The following is a 25151-nucleotide window of genomic DNA, read 5'->3' on the forward strand; positions in this document are numbered from 1 at the left end:
GCTCGCCCACCGACCTGTCATGCATATAAATGTATATTGATATGCTGACCATCACTTATACCCCTGACAGATTTAGGTTTAAAATAATCATTTCATTTTGCCAACGTGTGTCTTCTGAGAGGACGTGACATTAGTGTTTGTGGAGTGGCGCAGACAGAGTCGCAACTTGAATATGAGAGTGGATCTGTGGTGGGAGTCGAAGATCAGAGTGATTACCGTACTTGGAGCTTATCACCAAAGACAAATAATCAAAATACCAGTGGAAACATGCGAAGAGATAGTCTGGAATAAGGAGAGATCATTCCTGTAATGCCAATAAAGATTTCCCCATTATTATTATTATTATTTACACTTTTTTGTATGCTTTAATAGCCTGGTAAAAATAAGTTTCTTGTTCTTCTATTTGCATCATAAAAAGGGTCTGGATCTTCGTCTATTGAGAAACGATTGCTTGCTGGAAGTGTGGAATCTGTTTCAATTTTAAACGATTGCATCTGATTTTACACAGTCACTAACGTTCGGCCATGATGAGTTGATGAGTGCCATGCGAAAGCTTAATTGTGAAGTAAGACACACTATGAAGCTTACCAGAAGTTTTGCGAGCCGTAAAAAACACTGTGGGTAGTAGGGCCAAAATATGTTTCCCAGCAAAACAATTGGTATTGTTTTGCATTTATCTGATATAGTTATTGCTTTTTGTTTGTTTGTTTGTTTTACTCAGGATCCCCAAGACTTGTAGAAGCTCCTACCTTTAGTTACCTCTGTACACATTTCAAGACAACAGTCCTTGCTGCTAAATAGAAGACGATCTGCAAGCAAACATTAGATACACAATCAAATAGAGAATGCATGCACACCCACGCAGGGAAATAAATCAGTCTGTGAGCAGGGATACAGAGATCCATATTATGTGGTTACTTAGTTACAGCGCATTAATAAAACCCGTCCCAGTCACCAGTCAGCCGAGAGGAGAAACAGCTGTGAATGCAGAAGGTCAGCAGAAGGAGGAGAACTACTCCCTAATTCTCTGAGAGCAAGCAAGCATGTGCGCTCTCTCAATCAGTTTGCAGGTTTTCCACCATATACTCGTGATTAATTGGAATAATGACCACCCAAAGCACAGTCATAACACAGAGAAACATTCAGAAGCTCCCTGAAGTGGTCAGCCTACATAGCTGACCTTTCCTAAAACTCTGCTCAGATATCTTTATTTCATTCATTATACATGCCACTGTAATAACAGGAAGCCGGCTTCAGCTGGCGGAGCAGATGTTCACAGGATGAGAGATGAATTTTATTTTTCTGTTTTTCCTTTTGCAATCCAAATTCTCGCCCACGCAGTCACACAAAGCAAAAAAGGGAACGTGGTTTGCGGAGCAAGCAAATTTGTCCGCTTCCCAACCGGACTGCCATACCACCTGCTCATCAGTTTTCTGGGAACAGCTCATCAGCTGCCCTAGGCAGCGATAGAGGAGTCTGCTAGCTGTTAGAGACGTTACTGGGGGTTACAGGGGTTAACTCTCAACAAGAGGCCGATTTACAACCAGGAACAGGAACCATCTATCAGCACTCTGTTGCTTGTCACCAAACAGGCCAGACAGAGGCGCCTGGAGCCAAATCTACTACTCAGAGAAGTGGCTTATAGAATTTTAAATGAATTGACAGGACACTTGTTGGTGCATAGCGGTATCCTGCAAATGACAGGTCACCATGCATTTGTGAATTAAAGAGAGATTTCTGGGTTGTGAAAGCAAAATTTGTCTTGGGAGACTTTTCCATTAGCTTTCAGCAAAAATGTAATTTTAAATGTTCAAGCATAAAACGGGCTTTCAGTTTACATTATATTTTATTTAGCACGTTGTGAAGAAGCTATGAATCAAATGAACGACTCGTTATTTGATTCAGAACTGTACGAGTCATTTGATTCTGGTTGGACTACTATCAGATTTTGTGGAGGCCATTTAAACTGGTTGGTTTCCTTGCATGATCTGGCTTTCAAACACAATTTCAAAAGACTAAGGTCATAATTAACCAGTCTTTAAGGTCCGATGTTCAGTTACTTTTAGATGTGTCCCTTTGCCAACACACTTGAATCAAAATGGCTAACTCATCTCCTTAGCATGTAGTCAAATTCTCCTGCATCCTGCTAATGACTTGATTATTTGACTCAGGTGTGATGAAGTAGAGACGCTTCTAAAAGTTGCAGGGCACCACACCTTGAAGCCTGGATTTGAAGAAGTTGAGCTGTACGCTAAACAAAACCGGACTAAAACTGGCCTGTTATGGTCAAAAATTTGAAGGATGTTCATTTCCTCCCTCTTTCTCATCTTGTAAAGTAGGAAGATCAACAACATGTAGCTTAATTAGTGAGGGCAGCAACATCTCAACAGCTCAAACCAGGCACAAGTCCATTCTGGGTACTTAAAAGACACAGGAAATATTTTGCACATGTAAAGAAAATGCGCATTTATATTTTTTACTCTTTGTGCCTTAGACAACATTCACCGTGAATATGAGCTTGGTTTTTTTGGAAAACTCATTCCACCCCAACACCGAATGGTTCAAATGCATCATTTAAATACTTAGGTTAAAATGTCAGCCATGTCTATTTTGTATGTATTCTCTGTCTCTATCGCTCTCTGTAGACGGAGAGAGACAGAGACAGGGAGAAAGAGAATGGATTCCAGCTTCGGTAGCATTTAAATCTGCTAACGAAAGCAGTAGGGAATAGGAAAGGAGAAAGCTTTAAGCAGCATTATTCTGTTATCAACCAGATGACATGCTGAATTGTTGCCTATTAATTTGGTTTTGAACAAATTGTGGGCAAAGGCAGAAATACAACTGGATCATCTTTAAATACAACATGCATGATAACTGGTCAATCGTTATGTTGCAATAAGCTTGAGACATTTCTGAAATACCAAACCTTTCCCTGTTTCAATTTGAGACTAATATCATACATTGAAAATTAACTCATAGATGTGTGGACCTCAGATTATCACAGCAGGTACAATGGTGTTTCACCTGTGTAGGATCACCTGGTATTTTAACAAGACTCCCTACATTTTTTTTTTTTTTGCTTTCCATGAAAGCAGTTCCAGTACCAAACCAGGACAGCATGATCCATTTATGCATTCCCTGTTTTATACTCAAATAATCCTTGTACTGTTCCAGAGAGCAGGTAGACTGGCATCCGGGTGGCAAGAGGTACATCCTGGGTATGTCCCTCTCTGTACCCAAAACATCATGGAGGGGAAAAGAGGAAACCAGAGTACCCAGCAAGAAACCACACTTTTACAGGGAGAACATGTGATGTACACACTCATAATCCTCTTGCTGTGAGATAACAGTCTTAACTCACTACCCTTCAGTCATGGTGCTCAGCTAGATCTCTTGAAAAACCTTTGGCACAGATTAATAGGTTAGATTTATAAACCCTGTTTTAAACCACAGATGTACCTTTCTGCACCCTTCTGGGAAAGCATGATTAGAAAGCAGTAGGGGAAAACAAGATGGGGCAGCTTAAAAATGAAAGCTGGAACCAGCTTTCATTTTCACTGAGTGACAAAGAAATGGTAAGAGATAGAGTCAGGGATTATAATATGATGGATAGCAGATGCACAAAGAGACTGTGGTTGCTTGTATTTCTATTTGGGCCCTACTGAGCCGTAATGTGACCCCAGCGTAAGGAAAAAATAACCCCTATAAACTTGGACTCAAATTATTCTCACTCCACAAACTCCATAAAAGCATCTTCTCACGCCTATTTGTGAACTGTGCAGTTTCTCAAAACCTATTTCCTACCTGCACTTTTAAAATACCAAATTCAGTCAAGTTAAGCCTTCAAACATCGTAACACAGTGGCGTATGCACAGCATTCGCAGTTATGCATACTCACGCCATTCCAAGGAGTTGGCAGGCCTATTAATACCTACACTTCAAGGATAGGGGATTGGGCACGAAGCCATAAGATGCTATCTGGTGATGGATACACACTTGTGTCTCTGTAAGTGTGTGTGCATGTATGTGTGTCATTAGAACCTGGCCTTTCACTTTTCTTGCCAAGCTGAAAGATTAGAATGGTTAAAATTATCCCAGCAAGAACAAGTTTTCCTAAGCAAGGCGGTAGTCAACCCACTGATTATTTTTCATTAAAAAAAGGAGTTCACATACAGTGATGACTCTCCTATGCCAGTTAGTAAAAAACAAACAAACAAACAAAAAAAACATGTCAGGTCAATATAAAAGACATTTGGTCCAAAATCAGGAAAGTACATCTGTCAAACATTAAGCTACAGATTACACTATGTCATTATTCTTTAGGAAAAAAAACTGAAAATTTTCCGTCAGACTGTCAATCAACGAGACCACACACAAAAAATATCTCTTAAAATCACACACGGGGTCATTGTGACCCTGCCAGACCGTGCACAGAGTAAAAAACTCCTGGAGTCTAAATGACCCCATCTCTTAAAACCGCAGGAGGGCTAAATCAATGTCTTAAAAATGACCACTAAGAACTTGATTGTGTGTTAAAATACCAAGAAAAAAACAAATCATCAAAGATCTTGCAAAAGAATTTGCTAGTGCTCATTAATTCAATGTGTTCTACAAAAAAAGCAACACAAGCATGTTTTTAATTGTGTTATTGGTGTCACAGTATTTATTATTATTTGGAAAAGTATCATGATCAGCGGAAAACAGTTGTGAGCTTTAACAAGAGATGCTGTGGCTAGCTCACTGTGACGTCAGAGGCAAGTCGGACTCTGTAAATAAACTCTTTTAAATGTACATAACTCTCTTGACAATGGGAACTTGTAAAAGTTGACTGTGCAAGTCAGACTTGTTTTGAAGGTTTGTGTGAGAACATTTTTTCTCTGACACAGCTGCATGGCTTGGGTTTTTAAAGCCATACCTTAAAAAAAAACCTTAAAATGTTTTTCATGCGCGTTGTGTCAATGTTTCAGAGCAAATGCCCTAACAGTGAAAACCAAGTAAGTGATATGGGCACAAAACTCTTGTAACCACTGGCAGGGTTGACAATGTCTGTTGAATTTCCAGGCATAAAACATTAAAGTTAGCCTTCAATGTTTTTGGTGTACTCAAGAATTGTGGGATTAAATCCCCTCTCGATTTCTAATGCCGCCCTGGGCATCTGCCTGCATGGCCTCCTGTTTGTATTTTTCTGCTGTTACATTTTCAGCTGGATTTGCTATGAGTTAACTTGTGAACTATGAGAAAAAAAAAGGTTGTCTAATGATTAATGGGGATAAATGTCACCATTTCTACAGCGTGAAAGGTTGCTGTTAAAGGTTGCTTCTTATTGAAACCAGGTTTCCACATAAACAGTGTGGTCATGTAATCTTTGTATATTTTGACTTAAGGATGTCACAAACATCTCATTAATACCACAAGAAATTATGTCAGCTTGTGAAAAAACCCCACCAGATACAATATGTCTTTAAGAAAAATCAACACTGTTCAGCATAAGAATTTAGGGAAAAAATGTAAACTAATTATGATTTCTGGTTGACGAATGTTCAATGCAGGTGTCATTGTTTTGACTGCTTAGTCAACTATATCCTGTGGGTTGTTTGCCATTCTTTTATTTCCACTGTTATTGGGTTTTTATCTATAATTTCATACATGTGGAGGTTGCAATTGTGCAGATCATCCTGGGCAGGGAAGGTCTGAGGCCAAGCAGAGCACAGGTTTCTCTAAAAGCAGTGCTCACAAGCATTAAACCATCAAAATGTTAGCAGGAGAGGGTAATTTGGGATGGAAACCACCCCAATGAGTTCTTTCTGTTGGCAGCACCATGCCAAGAAATCACATGAACTCTGTGTTTGAAAACTGTGCCGCATAGATAATTGGAAAGCTCTGACATTTTCTGGCCTACAGCAGTGAAAATAAGCTATAAACTGTACTGCAAAACAGTCACTTACAAAACCCAGGCACTGGGCTGCATGTATCAGAATATAAAATATGTCATTTTTGGTAAAATTATAAGTTGAAAAAAATAAAATAAAATAGAACGTGCAGGTCCAACCTCTGCAGCTTGCACACTCTTTCCATAGGGTCAATATCAAATAACTACGCTGTGTAAATGTTTACTTTATGCCTGGGCTAACTCAATATTGGCAACCTCATTTCCTTACTTCTGATTGCTGGTTTGGTCATAAAGTGGTTTGCACACTGAAGTAAGCTGGACAAAAAATGCCCAGCATTAAAGTGCTAAAAATAATTCATCATGAATAGTCATATGTATATTTCACTTCAAAATGTCGTGCAGCATGACAGATTTATTCATATTTATACATCTGTAGCCTCAAAGAGATATAAAAAGGAGCAGATAAGTGGCTAATTAAAAGGCACATATTGTGTTTACTGTGATTTATTATGCTGCGTTTCTCATCTAGTGTCATATGGTCAGCTTTAGCTTTTCAGGTGTTTTTCTGTTCAAACAAATCTAGTCAAATGGGGGGGACATTAAATGTTTCTTTATCTCATTCGACAGCAGAAACCATGACTCATTAGATACCCTTGTGCTTCCAGCACTAGCACTATTTTTTTTTTTAAAAGGTCTTTGAAGAAATGTATGGATAAATTCTTCCACCGACTAATTAAAATATTGATTCTTGTATGTAAAATCCATTTTGTTTTGTTTTCGATCTGCATAATTTAACACAAAAAAACAAACAAAACACTAAACGCCATCATTCATAAAAAGTCAGAGTTGCACAAAGTTGAAATAGGTCAAGTTTAAATCAGTTCTTAGAGCGATAGGCCTGTCAGCAGAACTGTGAACTGTTCACAAACACCACTTTGTATGCAGTGTTAATAAATAATGGTGTGTTGATAATGGCTACCTGCTCTAGGATCCTCCACAAAAGATCTGAATAAAGATGATAAGGACTTGTATAGAGGCATTTGATAAAATGTTTATGGTGGATTAATGGTGTGACTTGTAACTGGCACTTTGATTGTTGAAAGAGTCATTTAAGAACTGGTCCTGACAAGATCCCAGGTTAAGTACTGAAACTATTATATATAGGATGTGATTGTCAGGAGGACTATAGTGGACCACAAATTCTGGAAAAACTTACATAAAAAACTCTTGGACGTTGTTTTAAAATATGCCAATGTTCACTCAAGAAAATGGGAAGGTGCATCGTTTCCATCACAACTGAGCTAAACAAAAGATTAAAAGTTATTAAATCTTGATTTGACTCAATGCTTTTGAAGATAAGCTACTGTGTATATCACTGGATTTTGGCAGATAATGTGTTCATTGGGCGAGGCTTTCAAACGATTTACCTTGTTGCTGTCCTGTTTGCCGCCATTATGAACCTACAAGCTAATTTAGAAGCTGATAACTTTACCTTCTTTTCTTGTCAGCTCAGGAATAAAGACCTGAATCCAAACAGCCTGTTGCTTTCTGTGTTTATTATCTCAGCGGTTTTATGGCTCAAACATCAGCTGTGGTCATTATCTGCTCAGTGTGATGAGTGTTGCTCTGTCAGTGTAAACACTTTTTTTTCGTTCTACTAGGCCACTCACACTACTGTTGAAATAAACAGGGGAGAACAGAGTGTGCCAGCGGCTGATAAATACAACAGAGACTTATAGCCTTTATTCTTATCTAAAAAGCAACAACTTAAATCTTAACCGTCTACTGACCTTCCCCCTTGGTCTGCATGTGCACACACACACACACAAACCTCTCATCTGATAGCCATCAGCTCAAAAGCATACTCCATTGTCTCAGCTACGCGCTAATTACTTCAGGTCTCGACCTCGGGTTCAACAGAAGAGCCAAGGGAGGGCGGGGCGGAGCGGAGCGAGGGACTGTATACAAGTATATGTATGCTGAAAGATGACGTGGTGGGGTGGAGGTGTGGAGAAGCCTTTACTGCTGCCAATCAATAATCAATCAACCCAATCTGGGTTTGTCTAAACATCACAATGTAATGCATTACCTGTACTCTCAGTAAAACTGGGAAAATCGAACACAAGTAGTAGAAGTAGTTCTAATCTAGAACAAACTTCCAGAAAACTGCAAAAAAAAAAAACAACAACAACAAACAAACAAAAAAAAACATTATTTTTTCTTGTTGCTTAAGCTTTATAACAAACTGTTACTTTGACTGGAAATCATAACATGTTCACTCTTTCACCCAGAAAGATCATGGGCATAAATTGCTTAAATATTATTTTAAGGTTGTTGTTGTTGCTGTTGTTTAAAGATGGTAGCAGTCTGCTTTGACCCCTGCCTCAGTTGGATTAACCATTAGCTTCGCCCTCTATAACCAGCTAACCTGTTTAAACTAAATGAAGAAACCAAGACCGGTATCTGCTACAAGTAATTCATTAACTTTGTGTAACCTTTTAAATTAACTTCACTTTAAGTGTTAGATGTTCCTTTTTAAATAGCCTGCAGAGGCAGTGTGAAATAATGACTGTATTACTTCACGTCTCCAATCTACCTCAGACTGCAGCTCATTTGAAACTCAGGTATTCAGAGCATTTTAAAATCTGCTGAGTTCTCAAGTTCAATTTCATTCGGTCTGCCACATTCTTTTAGATTTTCTAAACTGTACAAAACACTAGGAGAAAAGCACAAATCAAGTTCCCCTTCAGCCTCTCCAGCCTTACAAAACAAGCCCCGAGCATTTTCTCATCCAAGTCCACTTACGACACTGAAAAGCCAAAACAACACTCTTCAATGCAAGTTTCATGCTGTAAAAAAAAAGAGAGAGGCTTTCTCCCAGGTTGCCACAACCAAACAAAACCTGTCCCGTACGTGCATTCATTGCGATGCAAAGCAGACTTCCAATGCTTCAGCATCACTTAAGGTCCTACTTTCAATTACAATGTCAGGAACACTTAGAGCTGATGGGCCTATTGGAGAGGGGGAGTGGAGCCTGTGGTGAGCTTCCAGACTGCCCAAAAGGACAATTAGGGACTAAAATTTTAAAATAAAATCCTGCAAATTTTGGCATAGCTATAACGCATGCTAACCGAAAATAGTTAAACCGCGCAGTATGAATAACAGCTCTGGATATGTCATAATTTCCCTTTTGGAGAAGACAGGGAGTACAGTACGGCTGAATTTTACTTCACTCCTTGCCCCTCATTTTTAGTTCAAACTCTATATTTCCGAGGGGGTTTGGTGTCCTAATTGTTTACTATTAGTAGGGGGAGGAGTAAGGAAAGCACTTTGTTGTCCTTTAAAATTGAGCTTTTCAGGGGCCACTGGGAAACAAAGGGCAAGAGCCATTGCTTACAAATGCACCCAAAAATGCAACTACTGACTCAATTACCATATTGAACAAAAACCACTATGCTCAGATATATATATATATATATATATATATATATATATATATATATATATATTTTTTTTTTTTTTTTTCTGTTTAAAATAAATAACCACAAGAACAAAAAAAAAACAAAAAAAACAATGTTTTTGTAGTCTGATGTAATGCCCTGCTGAGAAATAAATGCAGTACAATTTCAGATACTAAAAATACCTGCAGTCAGGACTTACCAACAGTATTGTCATAGATATATGATTCTCCGTCTTTCCTCTGTCTCTTTCATCTGCTCACATGCACATTGCTGCACCCTTACATAGCCATAACATATAAGACTGGTGACAGTCACACATAAACAAAAACTGATTAAGCAGGAAAACACGCCTTAGAGAGGGCGCAGGATGAGGAGAAGATGAAAGCAGACCCCGTCCTGCAATCTTTGCTTCTGTTGCATCCCTCCAGTGTGCCGAGCGGAGCCCAGCGCTGGACGGTGAATGTCACTCTATCTGTTCCATTTGTATGACTTGAATGATTTGTAACATTTGATCATTAAAGCCTGTTTTATACTTAACCAAATCTCATTATTTCTCAAGGTAATGACACTGAGGGGTTTTGGTCGAGTCCTGGAACTGCTAAACGAAGCGAAAACGGCTGCACTACAACCGTACATTTCAAGTATGTTTGAAGAGTAGTACTGTTAAGCTCAGCGATTTTAAAACAAATATGGAGCAGCTTATAGAAAATGAAGTGATATTGTCTCAGTTCGCTAAAGTCCAATGTCGGTGTTGCATGTAATTACCTGAATTGGCTGCTCAGTGTATCAAGCACTTTAATAAAAAGTTAAGTGGGGGTATAGTATGGTTAATAGAAAAGGTGTACAAACAACTCAGAGTGAAAACATTAGGAGCCAGAACGCACAGATGTATCCAAGACAAGAGATGCAAATGTTGGATTCTTCATGCTAAGGTATTCCTGAAGCAGTGACATCAAATGCTTCTAACTTATACTGTTGTAATATATTTTCAGATGAAAATACATTTTCCATTTCAGTTAAAAATCAATGTCCTCAAGTGCTATGGCGGGATGGAGAGAACACAGAGCATCTCATGATTCCTGATTTAATTTTCCAGCAGAACTTGGCACCTGTTCACTCTGATAATACAACCAATTAACTGCACATGATATCACAGTGCTTGATTGGCCAGCTAACTGGCCTCATATAAACCCTGTAGAGAAGCAGTGGATTATTATCAAGAGGAAGTCACAATGATTTGAATGACCAGAAATAAACTTGTGAAATGAATAACTATATTAAATCTGCCAATTAAAAGTGTTTAGGTTTTTTAGTGAATTAGGAAAACTTTTCAATGATATTTTATATTATTGAGATGCACTTGCATGCTTCCAGTGGCAATTGATGATTCATCCACTCCCTTTCAGTGAAATATTCGAACCACTACCTGAAATAAGAACCATGGGGTGGGGGTAAGGGGTTTGAGTATCCCTAAGGCAGGGGTGCCCAAAGTCGGTTCTCGAGGGCCGGCATCCTGCACGTTTTAGTTCTTTCCCTGGTGGTAACAACCTTTTCAGCATGTCAGTGTTCTTCTTAGGCCTTCTAATGATACATCATTGGATCCAGGTGCAGAGAGAGAACTAAAACACGCAGGATGCCGCCCTCGAGGACCGACTTTGGGCACCACTGCCCTAAGGAGTGGGATTCTGGCTAAGTGGAATGAAAAAATAAGATCAGGCTCATTCAAATTAGACAAAATAGGGGAAAAATGGAGAGACTGGGGATATAGGAGGAGGCTGGCTGTAGATCCCGCCTTTCTGGCCGTGGGTTGGTCAGGAAAACCCAAATCCAGCGCTGTGATTGGACTGGTTTCCTCCGGACGGGTGAAACAGTCTCCCCTCATAGACACAAGAAAGTTTAGCACTGGACGCTTACAGGCAGTAGGCGCAAACTAGGACATGCAGCGCGTTCCTCTGGCAAGAAGTTATCATTGTAACAAATCGGGAATATATCAGACATGTAGAGGTATCTTCAAGCTGCGGGAAACCAACCAATTCCTCCAGGCGTAGCTCTGGCAATGCTTCGCCAACTATATTTTCTGGATATCTGACTGCGGAGAACGGCTCAGAGTGGGATGTTGTAACCTCAAAAGACGCACGGGACGACACGCGCCGCGCTCCTGCTGGACTAACCTTAAACCCACGTGCCTCGGTGTCCAAGGCGACCCGCCTTACCGGAGTCTGTGGAGATAATATTATTCACTCGGTCGGTTCTGGTATTGGTGGAGGAGGTGGTGGTGGTGGGGGGTTTTCTGTCAACATGCCCGGGACAATGAGGATGATGATGGTGTCGCTCGCGCTCCTCTTGGTCTGTCCGCTCTTCTTGGCCATTGATGCGTTCGGCGACGACGAGGAGGAGATGACCTGTGACCCAATCCGGATCAGCATGTGCCAGGGTCTGGGCTACAACGTCACCAAGATGCCCAACCTGGTGGGCAACGTGCTGCAGTCGGACGCCGAGCTGCAGCTGACCACGTTCACGCCGCTCATACAGTACGGCTGCTCCAGTCAGCTCAAGGTACGGGAACCGAGCGTGATAACGTATTAGAGTGAGATAAAGCGGAGCACGGAATGGGAACCATGCTCAAACTTTGGAGCAGCCGCCCTGGCTCTTAAAAAAAGCCTGGCTACTGCTGAAAGTGTGCTATATTTGTGTGTACGCAAAGGGAAACAGTGTGGTCCAGGAGCACATGACAGGGAGCCAGACCACTTGCAATAACTGCCTGTTCTGTGAGCGGCTCAGACTGATGGTGCCAGAAATAATCAGCATGTTATAGGTTGATTCCCAGGCAGTTAAACTAAGTGGAAAGGGTCTCTTCCGCTGATTCTCTCCCTCCAATTTCTTTTTCTTCGCCGAACTGTCATGTTAATTTCGCTGAAAATGCTCCCACTGTCTGTTGACATTCTGAGTTCATCCCCTCACAGCAGCAGCTGGATCTTCAGTTTTATACTGTACAGTCTTCTTGTTAACAATGGTGCCCTTAGTGTCCTAAGACAAATGCTGCTTGTTTGACTCATGCACCATGCAGGAAAAAAAAATAGTCTGGGCCCATAATGCATCTCTCAAACTGGGGAAAAATTAAGGATTTATTAATAGGTTTTTTTTGGGTGCACAATCAGCTTGATTATCGTTTTTTATTAAAACCAGATCAATGCGTTAAACCAAAAAACATTATTTCATTTTCACTGTATAAACACATAAGCAAACTTTTGATGTGCTTTTAAAATAAAAGTTTACTCTTTGAAAAGTCTGACAAGGGATTATCTTATCTTCTAGTTCAGTTGGGTTCAAACCCCTCAATCAATGAGTTCCAGCATGTTTTTCTCCTTTATGTGTCTCAGTTGTTAGAAAAGAAAAATGCCTAAAATCAGAAGCAGAACATCAAACCGCCAAACCCCCAGAATTTGGTATTGGTCATGAAAAGGGTGATCAGTTTATTTCTAATGATAAGCTTGAGCAAAAATGCCAGATTTAGCACAGAAATGTATACCGTCATCTGTTCGCCGAAATTGTGAACTGTAGTTTTAAACCAGGATTTAAAAAGTGTCCATTTAGTTCGTTTGTCTTTTTTTATAATTTATTTATATTTTTCTCATAGGAGTCATTTTTTTCAGACATCAGACCAGTATTGCACAGAAACAGGTGTGGGAGGGGCAGTGTTTTGTTACTCTGAGCTCCATGGCTTTGGAGAAAACTGAAGTCCTTCTGGCCCTTCCTTTGGAATAGTATTAAAGTGGACAATAACCCAAAGGAACAGTTATGAAGGAAAATGTCATACCTTGAAATCAGTCAGGCTCACATGCCTGATGTATAGCAGGGTGAAAACTTTCCCTGCCTCTCTCCTGCCAAAGCAAGCACATCTAGACTCGAATATGAACCCCTTTCTTAGGTTTTGCAGTAAATTATTTGTATCTGCTGCCACGTGAGATTACCTGCAAAACGCATCTGGAACTGCTGCAATAATGCAGAGCCTCAAGATGCATGAACGAGAAGCAACTGCAGCATAAAATCAACCTGTCTGCCTCCAGTTGTAAATTGTCCTGTAAGTTTAGCTGACACACACACCCCCACGCCCCTAACTCTCCCTCTCTCTTTCACACACACACACACACACACACACACACACACACACACACACACACACACACACACACACACACAGAGATGAACACAGATACCACCACCACCCAAAGACTGAGGAAGGGGGTGGGGGGGAACCGTATCGCCTAACATTTGCTCTAATGGGAGGCTTCCTGACTGGTAACCCGAGCAGCTTTTAGCATTAACGTGGCAGCACTCGGGTTACAGACGGTCTGTGGAAAACACCCAGAAAGTGTTACATTACTGTCACCGGTTGAGCATGCATAGCCCACTGTAGGAAGGATCTCCAATTGTCTGTAAGCTCATACTTACAAATAACTTTTCCTGGCGTCAAGTCTTAAAGATATTTTTGGGAGATTTTTAATCTAAAAAATTCAACAGCAAAATTTAATTTCGCTTCATCAATTTGCCAAATGCCCAAAGGTGCTTGTTTATTACCTTCAGGTCAGGGGAGCTGAGTGAAACATACTCTGCTATTCTATAAATTTTCATTTCATGAGCATAGTCCAATTTTTCACTCTGGCTGTCAGGAGCTTTCATAGTAGAGGCGTGAAATCGCTTAAAATTTCTGACTTCTGAGACACTGGAGTTGCTCTTCTTTTGCATCACTATCTCCACAGTCAAATCTGGCAGCCCTGTGTCTTCATAAGCATATCTTAAGGATCTATTTTAAAGTTGGTGTTATTGTGTGATCCTTTTTTTTTTTTTTTTTTCTTAAGAAGCTGCAATATATTAGGTAAATTAATGTGGTTTAATTTACCTCAAACCACATTGCCGGGGTTTCTTTAAAAAAAGAGATTCTAACACTACTAAGGGTGCTTGAATGGTTCAGAAAATTAAGGTGAAAGCAAGAAGCAAATGCAATTTGATGAAAGAGCCATGTGGGAGAGCAGGGTGTTGCCCCCCCTCTGCTTCTTATCCATTCATTATAAACAGACTGAGCACTGCCCTACTTGCTACCTCATGGATTAATTTAACTAACCAAGCATTAAAGCTGTTTTCTAGTGCATCTTTGTGATTTAGTCATGTTAAATCAATGTCATCTTTTTTTAGAACCTTGCAACCCATGCAAATAAGATGTTGCATAACTTTTTATTTTTCTTTACTTCTAGTTCTTCCTTTGCTCAGTTTATGTGCCCATGTGCACAGACAAGGTCCCCATCCCCATCGGGCCGTGTAAGAGCATGTGTTTGTCCGTCAAGAGAAAATGCCTCCCTGTTCTTCATGAGTTTGGCTTCATTTGGCCTGAGGTGAGTTGCATTGTCATGAGGAAAGCATGCATATTTTTTAAGAAAAGAAAAAAGTTGGGGGACAAGTTTTCAGGGTATAGTTAAAAAGTTTCATAGCTGCTGTTGCAGCTGACTGCTTTTTCTATTACAACAATTTGCCATGATGAGCTTAACACCAGCCAGTTGAAACAAGCAGAAGTATTGCCATCATTTTTTCCAACTGAGATCCCCAGTTTAAATATCGTTCTTCTAGACTTCACATGCAGATGTTTTCCATAAAAACATTTTTTTTTTTTACAAATGTCCTCAATGTGGAGATTTCTTGGGGGAAAAAAACCAACAAAACATGCTACTTAGGTGCATTTTGTATACTTTACTGCAAAGTTAATTGAAAAAAAAATGAATGGATGACATGTTCCTCACTCTACACACAACATAAAAATCTGAAGGGTGAATGTTGAAAAGTCTTCACATAAAAATGTCTCTTGTTGCCTAAATGTTGGGGAAGAGTTTTATGGTTGACAAAGTAGGTTAAAGTTGGACAACACCATTCTGACAACAAAGTTAAACTTTTTGCATATTTTTTTAGGGTCAAACTAAAAATAGTTGTAAAGAACTTGATGCCCAGTGATTGGAGGGTTAGAGACAAATTTTGAGAAATTATGATAGAGTAATATAGATTAGGTTGAGGATTGATAAAAACTAGTGAACAATGTCAAAGACAAAGAAAGCTATGTGGTACAATCATGAGTTCTTAGTGCTCTTCTGTTTTTTCCTGATGTGTTGTTTAATGTTAAAAATTAATGACACTGGCAATAACTTTTTTTTTTCTACCTAATATTGACTTTCTAATCTGATAACCTTGTAAAAGTGAGTGGGATACAGTATTTTTTTGTGTAATGTCTCTGCAGGTGCTTAACTGCAGCCTCTTCCCACCTATTAATGACCACAACCACATGTGCATGGAGGGTCCAGGTGACGAAGATCCCCCTTACCAACCGGTCCGCCACCCTCCTCACCAGGAGGAATGTCAGGCCCTCGGATCGGCACCTGAGCAGTACACTTGGCTCAAACAAACCGAGACCTGTACCCTCCAGTGTGGCTACGACAGTGGCCTTTACCGACGGGGCGCCAAAGTCTTCACAGATGCCTGGATGGCGGTGTGGGCCGTTCTGTGCTTCTTGTCGACCACTCTGACGGTCTTGACCTTCCTCCTGGACTCGCAGCGTTTCTCCTATCCCGAGAGGCCAATCATCTTTCTTTCAATGTGCTGCAATCTGTACAGTGTTGCTTACCTGGTGAGTAATGGGATAAAGGCGTCATTGTTCAAGTCGAGATGACTCAGAGAACTTTCTATTTCTGTTATTAAGTTACCCCCCCTTTTCTTGGTACATCTGACTTTTCCTGCCTCCTTAGGTACGACTGACTCTTGGAAGAGAGCGAGTTTCCTGTGACTTGGACGCCACTGCCGTTCCGATTCTGGTCCAGGAAGGATTAAAGAGCACCGGCTGTGCCATAGTCTTCCTTCTCCTCTATTTCTTTGGCATGGCGTCCTCGCTGTGGTTAGTTCAAACACTCTCTCCTCCTTCTGTTCATCCCAGTTTCCCCATTGTCATCAGCTGCTGTGAATGGCCCTTGTGGTGGAACAATTGGAACACGAGACTTGCATCCTGTTTTCCTTAAAAAAAAGAAAATCTAACTATCCTGTCTCATAACCTCTGCGCTAGTTGGATTCATTTCCACACACACACACACACACACACACACACACACACACACACACACACACACACACACAGAGTTGGGGTAGCCTTGGTAAAACCACCACTTTTCAAGTGCATGCTGCCCTGAAGCTGCAGTGGAAACCCACACTGCTGTCACAGCTATTTTTCTTCCCTCGCACTCAGTCCTTGTTTTCCTGTTTTTTATTTGCCATTTGGAAACGGCAGCAGGCCAGAAACTCTGATCTCCAGAACTACGATCGCTGCGCTCTGTTATATAACTGGCGAGTGACTTCTTTTGTGACCTAATTACCGTTAAAACGGCACATGGCCAGTTGATTTGTTATGAAAATGTTACACAAGGGACAAAGTTTTGAGTCGCTCCTGAAACATACGACTCTTATCTGTCACAAATACAAAAGCACCAATGACATTCATTGCGGCGTTCCAATTTATTATTAACTTAATTTGAAGTAATTCCTCTAAGCCCTTCTACCCTGAACGGCATGTCTGAGAAAGTAGATGTCATAAAAATAGGGATTTAATATTTGAAAACAAAGGCAGTTTGTGAAGTTCACATTTTAGACAGGTTTCTGTACATTGTGATATCAATTAGCCGATCAGCGTTGCCAACTTTAAGTGGTGTCTCTGTCTGTGTTCGTTTGAGAATGTAGACTTATTTCTAAAAGGCTGCCATTGTTTCCAAATCCAGCATGTTGCATAGTAAACAGAGACTGAAAGCAAAAATTGAATAAAGCACAAAAATAGTTGTAATACTTGAAGTCTCCTTGGCAGCTGCTGCAGGCTGTTCCAGGTCAAATACCACAAATTTCCCAAGACAAAAATGAATTGCCGTCCTGTATCAAGATGCCACATTTTTCATACCCAACAAGGTTGCTTACATATAATCTGTTAGACAACAACCACCTCAGTAATAGCTTCCACAATAAAGAATGTTTCTGTCTGCTCTTTCATGATGGTTGGTTGGCTGATCTGAAACAAATCAGTTCTTTGAGTCTCCAACCAACCGGCTTGCAGCTGTGGTTGGTTAAGCCAAAAATAGGACGATTTTAGTCACGATACCCTGATAAAAACATAATTTGCTTTATTTCTTTCTGCTGAAGGGCTCAGTTCTGGGATACTTCTGTCTCTCCTTGTGCTTCCTGTGTAAGAAACCACTGCTGATAACACAAAGTGTCAGTAGAAGTAAACATGACATTAAAATTGGATGAACTCTAAAATCCTGCATGTGAACCAAAGAAGGGCCGCTCTAAATTTGCAGAAGGAAATGTTTGCCTCAGTTGTGACTTTTATGAGCGTTTACACAAGGCACTTACAGTTTCCCTCACTCTGTCCTCCCCGCTTTCTTCCAGGTGGGTGATCCTTACCCTCACCTGGTTTTTGGCTGCTGGACTGAAGTGGGGTCATGAAGCAATTGAAATGCACAGTTCATACTTCCACATAGCGGCCTGGGCCATCCCAGCTGTTAAAACCATCGTTATCCTTATAATGCGACTGGTAGATGCTGATGACCTTACTGGGCTGTGCTACGTTGGTAACCAGCAGCAAGAGGCTCTCACAGGCTTTGTGGTTGCACCGTTGGCAACGTACCTTCTCATAGGTAGGTACAGGGCTGGAAAATAAATTATCTATAAACTAATTTCATCACTTTGCCGTAGTTGATCTCTTTATTTCTGTTCTTTCATGCGCGTCTTCTTGTTGCCCCACAGGCACGCTGTTCATCTGCGCAGGCCTGGTTGCTCTCTTCAAGATCCGCTCTAATCTGCAAAAGGATGGAGCTAAAACGGACAAATTGGAGCGTCTAATGGTGAAGATCGGAGTGTTCTCTGTTCTTTACACCGTTCCTGCATCCACAGTCATTGGATGTTATCTCTACCAGCTGTCTAACTGGGAGGAGTTCAAGACGAGCCCCCGGGACTCGTATGTGGCGTCGGAGATGCTTCGGATCTTCATGTCACTGCTTGTGGGCATCACATCAGGCATGTGGATTTGGTCGGCGAAGACCCTCCACACCTGGCAGCGCTGCTCCGCCCGACTGCTGAGGGACAGCCGGGCAAGCCGAGGCGGCAAGAGGGCGCCGGTTGAAAGCTGGATCAAACCGGGAAAAGGCAACGAGACAGTGGTGTGACGAGATGCAGAGAAAATGAACGGGAAACACGTTCTGCGTTGTTTTTTTTCTCGAAAAGAAACTTTCTCTGCCAAATGAAGGACGAAGAGAGTCGGCAACCTGGTTAGAAATGGGACAGAGGATTGAAGCCAGACTTTCTCAGAGAAGCCACTGGATATAACGCCATTGCATGAACTCCCTGCCTCCAGTAGGAGTTATGAAGGAGAAAATAGGAAGACTGAGTCATACATGTTGTTGCAAGAGTAGCCTCTCTACCTCTCATTAGATTTCTGTCGCATTGAGAGGTGGGGAAAAGCAAAAAATGAGTCAATCAAAAAGAAGACATGCTGAAAAGGCAGAAAAGATGCACATAAGCAATGATTCTACCTTTCTGTCTTTTTTTTTTTTAAGTGATCAGCAGAAGAGACCCACCCTGCTGAATATAGTAAAGCTGTGTGCTATTGTGACTTTTAAAGGGCTTTTAAATTTTACACTTTGACACTGGAGCAGATTTACAGATATTTGGCTTCCCAGAAATATCTGATGTCACCTGGGCAATGTTAATGTTGCAGGTTAATCAACATTAAAATACCAGACCAACTGTAGAAAATACCCAAAATACTGACTTAAATCTACAATTTGTTTACAGACAAACAGTCTGCATTTCTGTCAGGTTATGAGGTTTTTTTTTTTTTAAATCAGATGCTAGTACAGGTGGATTTTATTGCTTTGGATTTGTGGGAACGAGGCTCGGTGCTGTAATTATTGCACTATAAACATGTAAAATGTGAAGACAAAAGTAGAAAGTCTGAGAGCGAACCATTAAAATTCAGTTACGTCTACAGAGCCATTGTTTTAAAGCTAGATGAGGTGTTACCAGAAGGTTATGAGCAGTTATTTTACTTTCAGGAGATATTTCTCTTGGTCTCCTCATTCTGTATAAATTTAGAACAGATGGTTCCTGAGGTTGAAGTCATCGGCTAATCTGGATGAGATCAGTAAAGTCCCAATCTATAATCTAAAGGCAAACCTAACCTAAAAAGCATCACAGTGGTTTTTGTGAATGCAAGTTATGAACCTCATCTATGGTCATGAGCTTTGGGTCATGACTGAAAGAACAAGGTCCCGGACACAAGCGGCTGGAATGGGTTTCCTCCGCAGGGTGTCTGGGTTCTCCCTTAGAGATAGGGTGAGAAGCTCGGTCATCAGGGAGGGACTCAGAGTAGAGCCGCTGCTCCTCCACGCCGAGAGGAGCCAGTTGAGGTGGCTCGGGCATCTGGTCAGGATGCCTCCTGGACGCCTCCCTGGTGAGGTGTTTCGGGCACGTCCCACCGGGAGGAGACCCCGGGGTAGACCCAGGACACCCTGGAGGGACTATGTCTCTCGGCTGGCCTGGGAACGCCTTGGGGTTCCCCCGGAGGAGCTGGAAGAAGTGGCTGGGGAGACGGAAGTCTGGGCCTACCTTCTGAAGCTGCTGATCCCGCGACCCGACCCCAGATAAACGGGAGAAAATGGATGAATGGAAGTTATGAACCTTTACACCATTGTCACTTCATGGTGCTTTAAATGTTCCATTCTCAGTATGTTTGATATAGGAAGGTCATTGGTTCAAACTTTAGTAATGCTATATAAATATTCCTAGATTTATATTTAAAAATCCCCCTGAAGATGTGATGATAGTTTGAAGGTTTATAAATTAGTGCTTTTTTGTGTTTGTTTGTTTTAGATAAGAGCATGCTTTGGTTCAACAGACTAGTTGTAAGCAAAAGCCTTCTGGGAAAACTAATCTAAAGTTATGCTAAAGAGAGAGACTGAGAAACGGAGAGAGCTATCACTTATAAAATATCAGAACCGTACTTCTAAATTTACTTTCAACGAGGGTGTTGCTGAAAAGTGAAAGCAAATGGTGCAAAAGGTCAGAAAATTTCCATCAGAATCAGAACAAACATAATTTGTAACTTTGAGTATCTATTTTGACTTTCTTTATCAGGTGTAAATTGCAGAGAAATACGCACAAAGGCGTATTTCTCTGCAATTTACGCCTGATAAAGTCAAAATAGATACTCAAAGTTACACTTTGGCAGTCTGTGAGAAACTCAGTTAGTGTCCAATGATGTTTAGTCTTCCCGCAAACCCTGCACTCTATATGCTCTTGGGTCGCCATACAATTCAGGAAATTTAATTATTAACTCTGCCCTTTTCCAAACATTGGAACCCAGGAAGGTTTTAGAGCAAGAAGTTATGGGACAATCAGCTGCCAAAACACACATTAGGCAACAGCAATATCAGCCAGAGAATACGCTCTTCTTCATGAACTTAGATGGTTGTACTTGATACTTAAGTTGGGACTGGATCAGAGCAAAGTGTTCTCATCAGATGCTAAAACCTTTTGCAGAACTCGGAAATCAGAGTACTAAAGGCCACCACTGCAAGACTACGATGCCAAAGTATCTTTGAAACTGTTAGACACATCTTTCAAGATTCAACAAATCCAATAGCCCTCCTCTTCAGTAACAATAAGCTTCTTATAAATGTTTATTTGTACAGAGACGGCACACTGCAACGGGTTCTATAAGGATAAATATCTCCCCCCTGATGCCGTTATTGATCGTCTTCCCTCATGCGTTTTATTGGCCTCACTTGATGCGTCTCAGCTCACGTCCTCAGACAATCGGAGTTCCTTTCTGGAACACAGTCTTGTACATTTCAAAATGTCACGGATGATGTAGAGAAGATTTTCAGGTTGTTGTTTTTTTTTTTTTTTTACCATTTTCACTATTTTCGTCTTTTCCACAGATTGTAGCTGAAGCCAATCTAGTCCTTTAGTCACGATACTCTGAAGCTGTCCCTCTTTATCTGCCTAATTGTCTCTCTAGCAGTACTGCATACATTCATTCTTGTCACATCCTCAGCGTTTTGGACTCATTTTCAAGCAGCTGTGTTTTTTTAAAAGAAAAATGTTGATAACCAGACAGTGCCTCTCACAGCCTGTCCAATAGGAACCAGGCATTTCTTGGCTGCATGTTTCCTCAAAGATGTTTTCAGGATCGATCGTTGTGGTGAAACAGACGCCGTTTACACAAACCAGCTTCATCAGACCAGCATACCTCGGTACACTTATTGAATTTCCAAAGTCAAACAAACATTACTTTCACTTAAAGTGAATTAAATTAACCTGCAACCACCTCCCCTCTGAGCTAATGTAGTTCCCCTTTTAAACAGTCTAAATTTTTGACAGCACTCCCCCCCCCTTCCTCCTCCTCCTCCTCATTCTTGTGACCACTCTGAGCTTAAGGTGACTTTTCTAAACAGTCACTGAATGTGCCTTAACCCCCCCTGCAGTGATTGTTTGTGCAGGACTTAAACCACTGCCAGTGCCGATTTGTAAATTCTTTTAGAAACCCAGTTGTGAATCGCCAGCGAGCTCGATTAGCCAGCTCGGATAAGAACCTTTAAGGTTTATAATGCTCCCTGTTGTGTTGAACACTCGTGTTCTTTGCAATGTCATCAATGTATTATAAAATGCTAATTTATCCTTGTAAAAAAATAATGTGACAAATTTTAAAATCTTGTTTATTTAAAAAAACACTTTTGTATCAGAAGATGAATAAAAGTTTTTTTTTTTGGTTTCTAACTCTCCTGTGCAAGTTTGGGTGTTTAATCCTAATTTCTCAAACCGATTAATTCTTGAACATTTGATTTTGTGTTTACCCTGATGCAGAAAATGTAAAGATATGAACTGAGCCTCCTAAAAGCCACATTGTGACACTTTTGCACAAAAATTAATTTAGTGAAAGGATTTGTGTTCTGCACATTCGATGAACTTTGTCCACTTTCTGGGTTGGACAATGCTGCCACCTCTTGTCTCGGAAGACAAATTAAGTTTTGATGCTTCATCATGAAGCAATTTCCACTCTCCCAGACCTATCGGTAAAAATCACGAAAATGTTTCCATTTTCTCTTTGGAAATAACATATTAGACCAATAAAAAAAGTTTTAATACAGATATCTTGGCCCATCATGTACTGCGCAGCATATGCACTCAATAATTGGTGAACTGTTCATGAAATTACTACATAAGTGCTGCGTGCTGGTGGAGCTTTAAAAGTACCTCTGTACCACAGTGACACACTGGCAGCGCGGTCAGGTGCAGGACTCTATCACATACCAATCAATTAAAATACAATGAATGTGACATAAAATTGGTTACATTCACATGGAAGCATAAAACAAAGAAATTTTATTTAGATTGTTTGATCAAACCTTGTCATTAACAAAAATATTTTCAGTCTTGATTTAGAGAAACTGGCAATTCTGGCACATTTCAGCTTTCCAGGGAGTTTGATCTAGACCTGAGGAGCATAAAACCTAAATGCTGAGTAAGCAGGTCTCTGACGACCTGAGGGGTCTGAATGGTTCATACTTCAGTAGTATCTCAGAAATATGTTTGTCCATCTTGCTTCAAGGCTGCAGCACCAAAAACCTCTGTCTAACTCCAGAGAATTTCTTTGTGAAATTGGAGTTGTGCTAAAATGTTTCGCTGTTATTTTGAATTAGATTAGAAAATGCCCAGTACATTTGCAATAAATGTGCTGTTGAAATCTGTTGGTGCGCAAGCTGTTACTGTGTCTCCATGAGTAACTCGGCAATAGACTTTCAACCTCAAATGCACATTGTAGCTTACACAGTGATATTTGTAACAAATAAAATATGCTAACATTCAAAGTTAGGTCACATTTTTGCAGAAACGCTTCATACAAGTTAGGAGGTGCAGGTATTTTTAACTGGAAAAAATGAACTAATTTGTATTTTCTGCCTGCGTGTGTGTGTGTGTGTGTGTGTGTGTAAGCAGAGAAGATGAGGCAAAGCGTCCAAATATGTAACCGTGCAGCTCCAGTTGCCTTCCTGTAATTTTCGGAGTGAATTGAGTGTTTGTTTAAGAGGGCGCTCAAAAGCCTGAGGTAAAGGGAAAGTGACAGCATCTACAGCTTTATTGTTTCCAGATGTGGCCACACTAACACACACACACACGTGCACGTGCACGCATTCTCATAGTTTTCTAACACGCACGTGCAGATAGAGCTGTAAAATTTCCAAGCTCCACAGCCTACATGGTGTCGCTTCTATATCAGCTTTACGTGTCTGCTTTTATTAATGTGGGCTCAAAAACATTTTCCAGCGAATGCCACAGGTCATTTCCGTGCCCAGGCTTCTCCATCGAGGCAGCCATTTGTACATTTATGTGGTTGGTTACACACAAGCACACACGCATACACATACACACACAAATTTTTAACAGCTAGCAGCTCAAACTAAATGCTGATTTTCCATCCCAGAAACGACATAAAAAATTACACTCAAACATACCCATAAGTGACAACTTTACATTACAACCTCTGGTTATTAGCTTCTTGTGGTCAAATTTGGACACTTCCAGTTCGTACTCTATAAAAACACGGATATTTACACACAGAAATACTCATTCTCTCTTGTATATTGTTTTATTTTTTTTGCCTTTTAGTAGTACTTTGGTTTTATTAAGGATGAAATGTGTAACACCACATTTTCAGCATTGCTTTTTCAGAGCTGGGCCTCTGTGTGTGAACTTGTGTGCATGCTAAACATACACAGTCAGGTGTGTGCGTGTAAAAGGGCTGCTAAGAGATTTGGGCACATAGTTTTTAAGACGGAGGGAAAAAGAAATGAGCACCAGGGGACAAAAAAAAAAAGTGAAGTGAATACAAGAGCCGAAGAGAAAAAATGTATGGGGTAAAGGGAAATGAATTGAGTGAGAAAAGGAGGGTGTAAAGGAAATCTCTCATCATCCAGCAGCAGAATGTTGCAGCTGTTCCCTCTTAGAAATGTTGAAATCGTTTCCCCCCGTTCTGCTCAGTGAATATGCTGTACGGATATTCTGAAGCAACGGTCACCACTGGGGGATTCTGGGTGACGTAGTTGTCTTGGCCTGAGAGCCAGTGCGTTGGAAGGAGGATTTAAAAATGTTGGTTCTCAGGCCAAACATGTTAACGAGCTGAGACCGACCTCCAAAATGCCTGGCCAAGAGAGAGATTAGAGAATTAGTCGCCATAAAGTTAAAACAAAGAGGGTCTTTCTGCTTGGCAGGGCGCGTGAAGGCCTGAGATTATTCTGTCCAAGACAAAGAAAGGCTCAGTGTTTAGGGTCAGGTTGGATATTTGAAAAGGTTTTTGATGTGTTTTGGTAAGAGGAGTGAAATGATCGTTAATTGTTATGATGGAGGTTATGAAATATGAGCTCTGATTGGTCTGATATATTTCAAATAAACATTCAACCTGACTTGTCTGTAATCTTTAGGGGTTTGTCCTCTTGGTTCATTGGTGAAGAAAATGGTATTCAAAACATGTTTTATTCTAACGTCAGGTTTTGTTTTTCCTCCTCATATTATAAGCTTTGAGTCGCTTAACGATTTCAGTACTTTTTTACTCGTTATTCCTCATCCTGAGGTCTAACGCCACATTTCCAATGGATAAGGTGTCCTAATATTGTCCTGTGGCCTAGAGGAGGAGCTAAAGAATATATATTTCCAGACCAGAGATTTAACAA

The 25151-nt window shown here is 40.7% G+C and overlaps 1 protein-coding gene across 1 annotated transcript; it reads left to right on the forward strand.

Annotated features, from left to right (window-relative positions):
• Window positions 1-11008: 11008 nt before the first annotated feature.
• fzd4 (frizzled class receptor 4) lies at window positions 11009-24884 on the forward strand. Its single transcript, XM_008425503.3, has 6 exons — window positions 11009-11907; window positions 14604-14741; window positions 15632-16018; window positions 16137-16282; window positions 17815-18062; window positions 18172-24884. The coding sequence occupies exons 1-6, from the start codon at window positions 11650-11652 to the stop codon at window positions 18588-18590; spliced, it is 1596 nt and encodes a 531-aa protein (XP_008423725.1). The 5' UTR covers window positions 11009-11649; the 3' UTR covers window positions 18591-24884.
• Window positions 24885-25151: the final 267 nt, after the last annotated feature.

The sequence above is a fragment of the Poecilia reticulata genome, chromosome 13, assembly GCF_904066995.2.
Source record: "Poecilia reticulata chromosome 13, P_reticulata-male-v2, whole genome shotgun sequence".
In the NCBI taxonomy this organism is placed as follows: Eukaryota; Metazoa; Chordata; class Actinopteri; order Cyprinodontiformes; family Poeciliidae; genus Poecilia; species Poecilia reticulata.